A 13,569-nucleotide genomic window follows, 5' to 3' on the forward strand; every position below is an offset into this window, starting at 1 on the left:
TAAATAGGCCTGTAAATTTCCAACATCTTTATATAGGACCTGCAAATGAAGGAATCCTCCAAATCTTAGTTAAAAAAAAAAAAAAATCCAAAACCCACAACTTTGTTCCACACCTACAATTTCTGTTTAATATAAGAATGACAGGAATGCTAATTTTGAACTTTCTCAGTTCTCCTGCAAGTTTCAGGAATAACCAGTGAAAAGAGCTAAGAAGGACTCCTGCATCTTTAAAATGCAAATCTTTTATCCAAACTGTTTAAACTTGAATCAACTTGGGTTTAAGACCAATCAAAGGACATTATTTCAAGTTTAGGCAGCAGTTCCCATCTCAGTAAATCAGACTTGAATTGCTTACATCATTGAGTATCACTGCCAGACCAGTTCACAAGTAAATATGTACCCTTTCAGTAGCCAAAAAAGGTCAGATAGGTGTTTCTTTATATGACAAAGAATTAAACACTCAAATTCGTTCACTATTAGAGACTTGATAAATTTTGTTTCTTTTGTGCATACAGAGGGCAAATCTGAGTTCTTGTTGAGGGGAAGAGGACACTATTTACACCAAGTTTAGACAGATGCTGTATTCTTCCATCCTCAAAGACCTTTAAATGTGAAGCAAATGAAAACATAAAACTGCAGCAGTGCACAGCTGGGTACTATGTGCACTGCATGTTCTAATTTCAGCTGAAATTCTCTGACAGCATGGAGAGGAATACATCAGTGGTTCAATTCCCCCCTCCCTACTCATCCAAGACCTGCTAAAAAGGAAATCCTCCTTGAGCATTGCTCTGAGGTAGATACTGAGATTGCCTTGGTGACCGCTGTGGAACAATCCCCTGTAATGACTTCTCATCCCTCTGTGGTTAGAGCTCTGCAGAATAAGGCACCACCCCGTTTCCCATCCCTGACCCTCGCTCTCAGGCAGTGTCACACCCACATGGAGGAAACACCAACCTCTAGCAGACCTGGCTGAAGCACAGCAGTATTGGAAAGAAAATCAATACTCTCCCAAGCCTCTGGGCTTCATTAGTTGTTCACAGTATTTACAGTGCAGATTGGTCTCCTACAGAACTACTCTTTGCTATTCTGGGCTGGCTGGTTTTTGGTACAAATTCAATGCTTCTTTGTACTCTTATTTGTGTGCTATATCAACATTGTGGCAGAGAAAGCACAGGATCCTGAAGAGAGTCCTAGGGGTTGTAAAGAGCCTCTGCAGAGAGAATCTAAAAAGCAAGATATAAATATGCAGCAACACCTAGTAAGGCACACTTTAATTTTTGTCCCTGATGAACCATATGCAGCGTTACCTTCTCAGATAGCCTAGAGTGTTCTAGGGCAAATGGAGGTGTGGAAGGGGAACTGTGAGAGTGCAAGAGAGCTCTCTTGGTCTGATGAGAGGTACGCAATCTTTGATCTGATGACATTTCAGCTGTCCTAATGAGTAACAATCTGGAAAGCAGCAGGTGACTGTAGGAATACATTTGTATTTGGCCTAAATTACCTTAATTTAAAGGGACTGGAAGCATCAATCCCTCTCTGTACAGATAAACTTTATGGGAGGCCTCAGCATCAGGCTTTTCACTCCAGAACAGACACGGATTATCTCTAGACTATGGTAGTATGTGCCACAGTAATTTATAACAGCCCTAAGATAACATAAATGTGTTCCAGCGCTGCTATTAAGAGCCTTTTAATCAACTAGCCTAGAGATAAAACTGGAATAAAATGAACTTCCATTGCATCAGGCATTGCACTCAACCGTAACGTGTATATTCTGTTCTCTGTGGCAGCTAAACACTTACAAATGAGACCCAGACAAGCACTTGGAATGCATCCAGAATCATACAGGGGAATATCTGAATAAAATCACCCTCTGGAAATGAGGCACTAACAGAAGACAGAGCAGTGAAGATAAAGAACTGCTTCTCCATCTCCACCTATATGACAGGATGAGCTGGGAGTTTGAGATTCACTCCTAGTCTGAACAGCAAAGGCTGTACTTCTCCAATATCCTGCTATGAAAATTGAGGGGTGCAGACAGAAACCTCCCACACAAGTGCAGAGAAGCAGCCACAAGAACATCTTTAATTAATCCAAAGTGTGTGGTGAATTACAAAAGAACAGAAAGGTCAATTTTCAAAGTAATAACTTAAGCAGTAAGATGCCCAGGTCTCATTGACAGTAATGGAAGTTTTATGCCTGAATTGACATGCACTGGGATGAAAATGTACAACTCTGAGAAAGGCAGGAAGGTGAGAACTGGAATAAGAATGGATGAACAGATAACCTGAATAGCTTGAAAGTTACCAGGTAGGATAAGACAAAGAAAATTCTGTAATGCTGATGAGAGGATGAGCTTGGGGAAGAGACTAGATACTTTCAGAATCTTAGATTAATGCAAAGGGATACTAACTAAATACAGCGAACCAAATCCTCAGGCTGTTTAAGGGTGTTAAGTGAATGGAGTTCTGTCAGTAGAAAATCACATTTGCTGCCTTTCTACAACTGGGAAACTGAAAAAAATCCAGGCAGGACTTCACTAATTCTGGTGTGTCTGACTCATCAGCCCCAAACATGATCAGTCCTAAACAAATATCTAAACTCTTCTGAGAAATTTCACAGAAATCACTGAAACATGCAGTGAACCAGCATTCTCCCAGAGGACAGACACTGGCAGTGAGACTTCTGTCAAGTAGTCGCTGCCAGCTCCTAAATAGTTCTTCAAAGATACTTCAGAAGCCCTAGCTACAGTGGATACACTTCAATACCTCACAAAATAAAGGGATTCCCACCTGGGGATTCTGAAGGAAGGTCTCTTTGTTATCGAAGCATCCACCAGAGCGATTTAGCAGGGGCTCTGAATTCTTTGCCCAAGCCCCATGCATCATTTTCTTCTCCCAGGTCTTGTGGATACTGAAGTAGGAGGTATTCACAATCCGACAGATGTCCACATCAGTGAAATTCTTACACCAGTCCTCAAACGTCATCCTATTCCATGGGACACCAGGAAAGTCATGGTTTATTTCAAAACAAACAGTGATACTCACGCAAAAAGCCAAAATAACACACAAAATCTTCCAGGAATTTGAGAGGAGGCATTGCTCAGCTGTCCAGAGGACAAACTGATTCATTGGAAAGCTCTCCATGTGGAAATACTTGTAAAGCCACAATCATACTATTTTACAGCTTAATTTAGAGAAATACCACCTCAATGTGTTTGGTCAGCTCTGGATTTGTTCAGCTGCAGCACCTAAGCCTAAAGGATAGGTTGTATCTACCAGGCTGAATTTGAGAACATGTATTTTGCAAAGGAAAAAGAGATTACCTGCAACCAAAGCACAATCTACTCCTCATTATTATGGTCCTTATTGTTACATCTGTCTCCGAGCACGACTCAAACCTTTGTACCCCGGACATAGCTTTTATTTAGCACCATCTCAATGCTATAACCTGTGCCTGCTAAAGTGACAGACTGGATTGCACAGCAGTTAAAGAACATTCACCCCCTCTAACAGGTTGGTATCTCTGAACTACAATTGTGTCCTGGCTCATTAATGGCCCAGAACCAGCTGGCTTCCAGTTGCCAGTTCTGACAAAGCCAAGCAAACAGAAGACTTTTCATACCAAGCCCCGCCAATACACTGGATGCAATATTGATGATCTACTGAAGAAGTTGCTGGACTGCCTTGGTACATCTAAACTTTAAGCACAGTAAAAGTTATTAGAGTTCTAAAGATTCTGTAGAGAATGAACACTTCTTGTGCCCATGCTGGAAAACACGGACAAATATCAAAATTCATTGACTGCAATTGTATTTACAGATACCTCAGCCATGATTGACCTAGAAATCCTACAGATAGGCACAGTAGCCAGTAAATAGGACTGACAGTGTGTTCAATATTTGGAATTCTGTTATGTAAACCAGCACATGTGTTGTCTTGGATTCTGAGTGAATGTCGTAAATATAGATAATAGATTTTGATGGTGTTTGAAACTTATATTTACTAAGAGCTACTAATTCTATTCTACTAGGTTTTAATCCATTTTCTTCTGTTCTTCTGTGTGATCCCTTAAGAGTTTAAAAGAAACAGACCTTGTACCAGGACTGGATAATCTTATCCATTTGAGGAAGTTGTTTTTGAAGCTCTTAAATGGCAGAATTAATGACAATTACTCATTGTAGTCAATATCTCCAAATCCTTCACATGACTCCTACTCACCAGAACTCTCCATCATTCTCAAGAGTGAGTCCCAAGCTCTTACGTTCTGAATCGCTGACTTTCTTCCACTCTTCAGAACTAAAAGGCCCCCCCAAAAAAACAAGACAGGAAAAAAAAAAAAACGCAAGTAAAATTCTCTCATGGTCCCCTGTTATAAAAGTAACATTGGAGTACTGAAAGGACAGATGATATTCAGGAAGAAAGTGTGGGGCTTACAGGATGAGTTTTAAAATATTAATTGATTTGAAAGCTACTGAAAAAGAAAGAGGTGAATGGGAAATTGGCACAACTAGAGCAGAACCTTATTGATTTCCTTTGTCACACCCTCCCTTAGGACACTTAAACAGCTGGTTTGGAAGGTCATATGAGACTGACTCTGTTCCATAAAGGCCCTTCAAAAGAAACCTGGTTTTCCTCCTCAGGAGCTTATTGAGCACTTCACACTTAGACCAGAGTATTCTCTTAGTCTTTCAATCTCCTTAAATAAAACAGGCCCAAGGTCTGAGATTTCCCCAGAGAGCCTTTGAGAAGAAACTGTTGCAGCAGGAGTGTAGTGTCCCGTTTCCAGAGTAACACTACACTGCATAGGCACTTCATTGCCTGCATTAGCATATAACTTATGTGCTCTGCATCGTCCCCTGGAGGCACCTGCCTCTTTCCACTGCCTGCAGGGGAGCACAGGATCCTAAATGCAAGCAGTCTGATGCTTAAATCAGACATCATGATAGAAGAGAGCATGAGCCCCTTCCCTAATGTGTTTACATTAGACAAACAGCCACGATTCCTCACTCCCTTTCCAAAGTACTTGGAGGATAAAGTTGAAGGTGGTTGGCAGGAGGGACGGGAGGTTGCTTGCCATAACAGACATTTCCTTAACGTATTTGGAAATTCTCAATTTAATTCTGTTAGGGCAAAAAACATGGGCTAACCTCAGAGTCCTCAGTGCTTCCACTGGAACGAGCGGGAGCTGTGCCAAGACACAGGCTAGTGAGGAACCACAAGGACTTAAACAAGGCACAGTAGCTCTTCTGCACATTCTTCGCATTTCACCTGAACCAAACTCTTTGAAAGTAATAGATTTTTGCTAGCTAAAGTATGGAAGATAAAAACTTAATATGCTGTCATTAAGATCATTGCATTATTAAATGCTAACAGAGGCTGATAAGCACAGTGTTAAACTGTAACATCCTAGTTAAATGTTTTTCATGTGTAAATTGCTAGTGATGGAATACATCCCCTCCAGCAATCATTTCTGTCTCTGTAGGGGTGCCTGCTAAGCTCATGGCCCACATTAAAATTCATTAGAAAATAATTCAAGAAATCACAAATGTGGCAATTTTACAGCATTTTTCACCAGTCATCTAAATTATCTAAGAATAAAACACCTATAATATCCCCAGCACCTAGCAATTACAGATGAGAAACTGAGTCACACACAAACTCAGTGGTGAAACTGGGAACAAACCTCATGTTCTTGACCTCATCATCACCTTAATTGTAGGCTATTTTTCTACTCATGCTCCAGTGCGCCAGAACAATGACGTATACAGTAAACTAAGGTCCAGGAAGCCACAACCTCCTAGCCCCTCCAGGATGCGTTCATTTGCTCAGAGAATGATGATGCTCAGAGGGAAAAGATGGCACAACAGTTCAGCCATCACTGAGTATTGCTGACTGATGTTGTGTCTCAATAGTGTTTAACCATGCATCCGGTGGCCCTAATGACAGTTTCATCCCTTTGACACTGGATTTGCAGCACTTACTTGTCACTCCAGGCACCATGCCACTCTCTTTTTCCCCAGGGATTCCTCAGCCTGATCATGAAGAGCTTTTCTGCCTTAAAAGAGAATATGAGTCTTTCTCCAAGGCGCAGCTTCCGAATTGCAGTCACTGAGTAGGCATGGCCGATGACAAGACCCATCTCTGTCTCCACTTCATTGGTTCTGCCAGAGGAAGCCTTTAGCACCAAGAATGGCAATAAAAAAACCCAAAGAACTCACATCACTGAGGGCACTTGACAGCTACACGTTCAAGGAGCAAGATGGGCAAGGCTTGTTTTCTTTCACAAAGCTGTACATTCCCTTCCCAAGTGATTTGACTATGCAGGAAAACAACAGCACTAGGGCTCGAAACTAGTGCCTCACTAGTCTGGTCTTTTGCATGATAGTGCCAGACAAGTCCTAGCAGACAGAAGCCCAGAACATAGGAGAATACCGCCTGCTACAGCCATTCTGTCTCCTCCTGACCTCGGACAACTGTTCTCAGTGCTTCCAAAATCTTGTCATCATTACAAAATGGCTCTTCTGGATATTGATGACTTTGCTCAGACATAGCACTGTCTGGTGGTGTCCTCAACTGGACACTTTGTGGGGCCCAAGGATTTAGCCAATGAGTCCAATGCCTGTTTCTGTGTTGGGAGTAAATTTGATACCCAGGAAGAACTACTGGCAGTGGGTAAAACAAATAGAGGGCACAGGCAAGAAAACTTTCGAGCCGTTGGTCAAACCTGTCTTGTACCTCACTTGTGACCTGGCAGGCCTCTCTTAGTGGCAACTGGCAGATCTGCAGGCTTTCTTGGAACTGGGTTTGCTCCTCATAGACTTCACATAAGAAGTCCGGTTTTCAGCAGTGATCAGGCAGTAAACTGTCCTGCTGGATGACCTAGACCTCATCAGATGCTGATCTAAGAATACATAAAAATTGTCAAGCTCCGAAAAAGACCACAATTTTGTTTAATGCATCCAGATCAAAATCTCCTAAGTACATCTAAAAACAGAAAAGCAGCATCATATAAAGATGCTGGAGTTGCTTTGAATAACTGGCCCTTTACAAAGCCAGTACAATGCTACAATGCTGCTTCTGAGCAACACATACCAGGCAGGACAGTGGAAAAAGTAAAGCTGTGCCAGTGCTATAGCCCTTCTTCTGAGCTAGAAACAATCCAAATGGTTGTGCCTCCGAATTCACCATGCCCTTGCTGGAGCCAGCATCAGCATCTTTGCACTGAGCCATATTCAGAGTCTCCCTCACCTATATTGGGCTATAACCCCTTGGGCCTTAAGACACTCACCCCCTTGGACTGCAAGGAAGGAAGATTTGACTCAATGCAGATCCCTGAGTGCAAACTTGCAATAATCTAATTAAGAGCTCAATGATCAAGCAAGCCTTTGCTCTGGTGCAGAGAAATGGACTTCTTGGAGCTATGAAATGCACATAGTATTTTCTCAGATATTTTTACCCATTTCAAAATTTCTCTGGTCTAAACAGACAGGGTCCTTCTCCTAAGGCAGGTGTTGCACTGATACAGCAGTGTTCAGTCCCCAAAGATAAGAAATCAGGGGGGAAAAAAAAAGATAAATTTATATCAAATTGCAACTGACAGATGGTCTGGCAATCGTGAGACTCTCGCCAAGACCTCTTTGCCTTTCACCGGCAACAGCTCCTAAAGAATTAGCTCATGTGTTACACCAAGACTGGCTGACATTTCCAATGGGTTTGGGCTTTCTCCAATGTAACACTTTCACCTGCATTTTTCACAACTAAAAGCAAACAAGAGTCCTTGACAGCATGGGAGTCTGTAACCTCTCCTGCTGCCTTTATTATCCCCCTGGGCTGCCTTTCCCACCTCATTCTGAAGACATTTATTTCTTTATTTGAGATATTTAAACATCTACTGTTTGTTCAAATTTCTAAATGGTAAAGCTCAGGGCTATTTTGTAATCCAAGGAAAACGATGACATGTTTGTAAGTCAGCAATGAAGCCACTTGAGTATTAAATATTCTACACCTAGCAAGCTTCATTGTGTGTATAATACATCTATCAAAAAGTGATAAATGCAGATGAGTCAAGCCAAACCAATAGGAACAGCCTCTGTGTAATCAATGTTTAGAAGCATCTGTGTTTAATTTGACAGGCAGAAATATAATGCCAGGAAGAAGTGAAAGCATTAAAACTGTCTAATTAATTGCTTTTTAAAATCCAGCTCCCTGTACTTAGCCTATCTCCTCACTAGATCCATGTTAAGAAACTGAACTGCCTTAGCATTTGAGAGCAACCTATCATCCCAGAAACAATGTTTACAACAATTCACACCAGGAAGTCAGGTCTGCCAGCCTGGTCTCAGCAAACCAGATGGAATTCTTTCTAAATAAAAATTCAGACCGTGCGAAAAAGGTAAAACAAACACCAAAGCCCTAGAAGAATTTGTTTCTGAGCTGTTGCCTAATGTTGCTGGGAGGGACAGTTCAGGACTTCTGTTCTATTCTAGCTGAGTTCTCAAGTTCAAATTCATCTTCCAGAAGGTACCATGTGTTCCTCTTTGGTATCATGGCACTGACACAGGGCACTGCATGGCCAGGGCCTGCTAAGCACATAATGTTCTCAGGCATCTCCAAACATGGCTGATCTTCTGTTGTTCTTGACAACTGCACAGCTACCATGATACTTGCAAGAATTTCTGAATGAACCAACATTTTGGGGTCCACCAGTTTACTGTGGATTTAGCACTAACACTACAGGTATGAAATACTTAAGTGCTACAGTAACATCATCTTTGTTTCACAGATGGGAAAATTAAAGCAAAGTGTTTAACTGATTTAAATAAGTCTACATAAGATTAGCCTTAGCTAAGGTCTTAAACTGGAAGCTTGGGCGTAAGATGCTGAAGTGCACCTAAATGCCAACCATGCAACTTCTAGAGAATGATCCCTTTTCTGCATACGGCACTTTAAAAATCATTTAAAAGCAATCTTTAGGCAATATTCAGGTGCGATGGCAGTTTGTTAGCCCTCCACGTACAGTAACAGCTTCAGACAAGGTGAGAACTTCAGCGATTCCCAGACATGGCCTGACATTGCAGACTTTCATAGAAGGCGAGCTAAGCTTAGCTGTCACTGGTTTCCCTCCTATGGCAAGGCACTGTGCGAGGCCCTTGTCTGCTGTGGCTTGTGAAGTATAGAGCACCCTTTAGGAGCTGCTACTCATCTGCCTTCTAGCACCTCAAGTGAATGGAGAGTGGTAAAGCTTCCACAAAAGGCAACCCTGTATCACCCCTGTGGAAGCCATCCCCTCTCTACTAAAGGAACTTCAGGGTCATGGCCTCCTAATGTAGGCATCTGAGCTAGTTGCCTCACATTAGCCAGGGTAGGCAATTTGCTGGTTAATTCTAATGGGGAGTCTTATTAACCAGCAGTACTACCTGAATAACCAAGTCAGCTCAGCCTTTCAGCTCAGCTCCAGTGTTACACTGAGGAGACAACTGCATCATCAGAACCAAAGTCAAGAAGTCTCAGCAGCTCAGTGCCAGCAGAACTGTTTTCTGTAAACAGATTTCCCTGAGAAATAAAGAAATTGAACACTGCCGTCTGGCCTGTACATTAGGGCATTCTAGGTAGATTAACCTCAGGTCAGTACACAACTGTGACCATTCAGAAAGAATAGCATTTCAGATCCACAGTGAAGTGGCAGCTTTGCGGTTTTGTGATTGTATTTAGGGGCTCGTGGAGTTGTACTTGGCTGACAGCACTGCCAACTTGCTAGCTTTTTCCATACAAAGCTTTTCCAAAGCATACAAATGAAGGACATACTCATTATACTTATACTAATAATGGTATTTGTTCCAGATTTTTTTCATTGAAAGTAACTCTTAAAAGCCAGCTCTCTATACATACCGTAATGGAACAGCTGATCAAACCGCCTCTTTTATGCACTTTCAGCAAGTCTTCAAACAGCTTCATCTGCTCAGAAATAATCTCACCATATTTGCCAAGTACCAAATCAATAGATTCTGCCACTGCTCCAGTGAAATCCACAATTGCATCTGCAGCGCTGCCTCCATCTAGGGCTTCATAAGATCCAGCCAGCCTGGAGGTAACACAGAACATTCTCAGTCACCAAGCAGCTGTTAGAAGTGCTCTAATTTAGCTTGGATGTAGGTAATGTATTTGTGTCTCACCAAGGGAAAAGCAGAACAGAACAAAACAAAACAGCAGATTGCACATAAACCTTTGGTGGGTTTCTAAGAAAGAAGTGTAATGATCCTTAAGGCTTTGGGCTGCTGAAGTAGAGTGTGTTGCTCGATTATACGATTCACCTCCTCCATGCAGATTAAAGGAGGAGTTCTCAATAATTTTTAGGTTCTCTACTAGCAGCAAAGCTAAAACCTATGGAAAGTATGATAGAGTTGACAGACAAAACAAACAGATGGATAGAAGGAACAGCACTAAAGACTAAAAGGACAATGAAATAGCTCATACTTTGCATAAGCTTTCTCCAATAATGCGCTCCAGAATTCATTTTTCACATTGGAATGGCAGTAGATCAACTTCCCATCCATTGTTGGCAGCAGATCATCAACAACCACCTCTGTCCATTCCCCAAAGCACCAGAAACGGAAACGGAAAATCCCAGCATATTTCTGTGGGTTTTTAGGGTCCCATTCTTGTTCGTTAAAGTCTGGAATCACCTGAGAAACCATGGAAGGGAAAGTTCACCAAATGCACTACGTTAAGATTTATTCAGAGGGCAGACTGCCCTGGAGCATGCACTATGCTGGTATTCAGCTTCATGAGCAGTTGACCTTAAATAGACAAAGCAGTAAAAAAAGAGGGTGAATTTGGTACAAAGTCAAATATAGTCCCACTTCAAAGAATCTTTTAGGAAAGTAAACTTCAAACTGATCTGCAGAGAAAGACAAAGAGAACCTATTGCACTCTCTGGCTTTCTTATCTCTTCTTTGGTGCTCAATGGGACTGTGGAGTAGGGAGGTCTCATAACGTGAAAAATAATCTTCTAAAGAAAGGGAAGATTTGATCCACCAAAATTCACCACTCATCAGAGGCACATTAGTCCTAGAAGGAATAATGTTGGCCGATAGGCAGGGAAACAACCAAGGTTTATTAGCTTTATTTCATGCACCAAGCACGTTGATCACCTACCTGCTGCCAGAGGGTCTTCCTCAGAGCCAAGCAGGAGCACGCAGCCACAAACCAGCAGTTCCCCAGGGTGCCTTGGTGTAAGTCGTGGGAGCTGATTCCATTCACAAACAGGTGGGGGTCTTCACAGAGGTCCTAATAAAGCAAACCAGAGATTACTGGAGACTCCACTCCAGGAAAGATCACAGCATCCTTCCAGCTGTTCCTCTCTACACTTGTTCTGCATCACATTCCCATGGAAGCATGGAGTTTCTGTACCAGGAAGTTCAAAAGCCCTCTGGCACTGGGTATATGGGATTATTTAAGTTATTATTAAGGGATTATTACGTTATTATTACAAGTAGATTGTGTTGCCTTATCTAAACACCAGGATTTGCCAGAGTTCCTGGTTCTGCCCTCAGCTGAAGGTGATCTTTGAGGACTGGGATGAATTCAACATTTGGAAGGCTTATTTGGCATTGGCGTGGTTAATGAACAGAAAGTAAGTGAAAGGAGAAGGAGGAAGCATTACAGAGAAAGGCTTTGACCAAAAAAAAACCCTTCAAGAAAAGCAGCAGAAAAGGATGCTACTGACAGCAGAACTCTAAGCTCCTCTTCCTTCATTGTCACTCTCTTGGCTGACATACTGGAAACCCTCCTCCATCAACAGCAAGAGTTACTGCAAGGACCCCTGCCACCCAGCACCAAAGAAGGCAGAGTATACACGTCTGTGAAATATGCCTCTCATTCTCTGGGTCTCATCTTTCTCATCTATCTGGCTCTTATTAGAACCACTTGTTCCCTCTCTCCCATTGCTTTCCTGGCTCCATCTCTATCTCCATGCAGATTCTCACCAAAGCACAGTTAGCTCTTCCTGTGATGTCTCCCTGCTTCTCACTAGCTTGCCCCTTGCTGTGTCTTTCCCAAGGGGTACAGTGATAGCCTGCAGATCCAGGCACTAAGAGGAGTACCTCTAAGTATCCTTGAACATGGGAAAGCCACAGGGGTATATTTTGCAGCAGTATTGTGTTCGTTACCAAGAAATCCTTAGCAGACGGTGTTCTCCTGAATGGATACCTATGTGGCCTCGCAGTCCCAGAGAGAACCTCCCAAGAAATATTTCAGAAAACAGGTAATCTGACTGTCCCATAATTGATATGGAACCTACTGGTTTCAACCCAGTACTTGCTCATGACACTCTCGTGTGAATCATTGCTTTTCCTGACTGGTTGAAAGGATGGAAGAGCAGACAGTGGTAAGAAATTCTGCTTTTTCACAGTCTAAGAATAACCCTAAATTTTAACACTGTGGGAAGGAAATTATCTTATATCCAGGCATTAGAAATGCAGAATAAATAACTCCCTCTCACCTCAAAATGGTCGGAGACTCCAAATTTACTGCAGTATTTCCAGTTTATCGGCAGCAGAATAAGGAGCTGTGCTCTTTACCTCATGGATTCTCACTGCCCTTTGATAATTATAGATGATGAACCCAAAATACCAAGACTGCAATTCAAGCCTGGCTACACACCACAGGCATGTCAAAACCTTTTGGTCTTCCCTTTGATGGGACTGTGACAAATCAGTGCCAGCTGAACTTATTTTCAGAGAAAAGAACCACCTCAGTGCTGAGCTGAAAGCCTGTTTCCCTGGGCTGGTTTAGCAGATGGCAGTCTGAAGTCAGTTCACAGTATGTAATGCATGGAGCTGCTGCTGTTTTCTTTAAGAAAATTGTATTTTTGGCATGAGACTTTCCTCATTAAGTAACAATTGGTAGAAATTTTAAATACCTCTTGGGAAACAAGTGACTGATCATTATATGACACCGTTGTTCTGTCCGTATTTCTTACACATGTCTTCACTTAGAAAAATTTCGAAGCTTATTAACAGAGCTTAATAAAATTCTGAATAACAAAATGGTGCCTACAAGGAAAATTGATCCTGTACAAGATACTCATCTGCATCATGGACAGCTTAATTCAATCTGCCTGGATGGTCTCATATAGAATGGCAACAGGAACTTCAGGCTAGCACTTCAGCTGACGTCAATCAACTCAGTTGCCTGTTGCGGGGGTTGACACCAGTGGACTACTTGGCCTTCATAGTGGTAGCACACATTCCAAACGCAGCTTGGGTAGACTCAAGTTTCATATCCCATTTCCATGCATCTCTGGCAGTAATAATTTCTAGTTTGTTTTTCATTTCAAAATGTTATTTTGTAGTGTAATAAACAAGGGATAAATTGAGCCTTCAGGATTAGAATTTCCCAAACTCTTCTGTCATTAGAGGAAGCCAAAACTTTCATTGGTTTTGAAAGAAATTAAGCACTACTGTGTATTACAAGTATCTTCTCTTATTTGGTTTGCTTTGCTAAAAATAAACATATTAAACTGTTATTTTTTAATTGAAGTGTGTCTTGCATCTCACACAGTCCTCAG

At 41.9% G+C, this 13,569-nt stretch overlaps 1 protein-coding gene across 4 annotated transcripts in view; it reads right to left on the minus strand.

Annotated features, from left to right (window-relative positions):
- CAPN6 (calpain 6) overlaps nucleotides 1-13,569 on the minus strand; it is a 57,111-nt gene that overhangs the window by 12,143 nt on the left and 31,399 nt on the right. For all 4 annotated transcript variants that reach the window (XM_054839716.1, XM_054839717.1, XM_054839718.1 and 1 more), the window contains exons 4-9: nucleotides 11,157-11,288; nucleotides 10,476-10,684; nucleotides 9,891-10,083; nucleotides 5,984-6,177; nucleotides 4,221-4,298; nucleotides 2,793-2,988 (exon numbers count right to left, since the gene is read on the minus strand). In XM_054839716.1, the coding sequence (XP_054695691.1) occupies nucleotides 2,793-2,988; nucleotides 4,221-4,298; nucleotides 5,984-6,177; nucleotides 9,891-10,083; nucleotides 10,476-10,684; nucleotides 11,157-11,288 (1,002 nt within the window). The remainder of the gene's footprint in view (nucleotides 1-2,792; nucleotides 2,989-4,220; nucleotides 4,299-5,983; nucleotides 6,178-9,890; nucleotides 10,084-10,475; nucleotides 10,685-11,156; nucleotides 11,289-13,569) is intronic.

This window comes from Grus americana, chromosome 12 (genome assembly GCF_028858705.1).
Source record: "Grus americana isolate bGruAme1 chromosome 12, bGruAme1.mat, whole genome shotgun sequence".
Lineage (NCBI taxonomy): Eukaryota > Metazoa > Chordata > Aves > Gruiformes > Gruidae > Grus > Grus americana.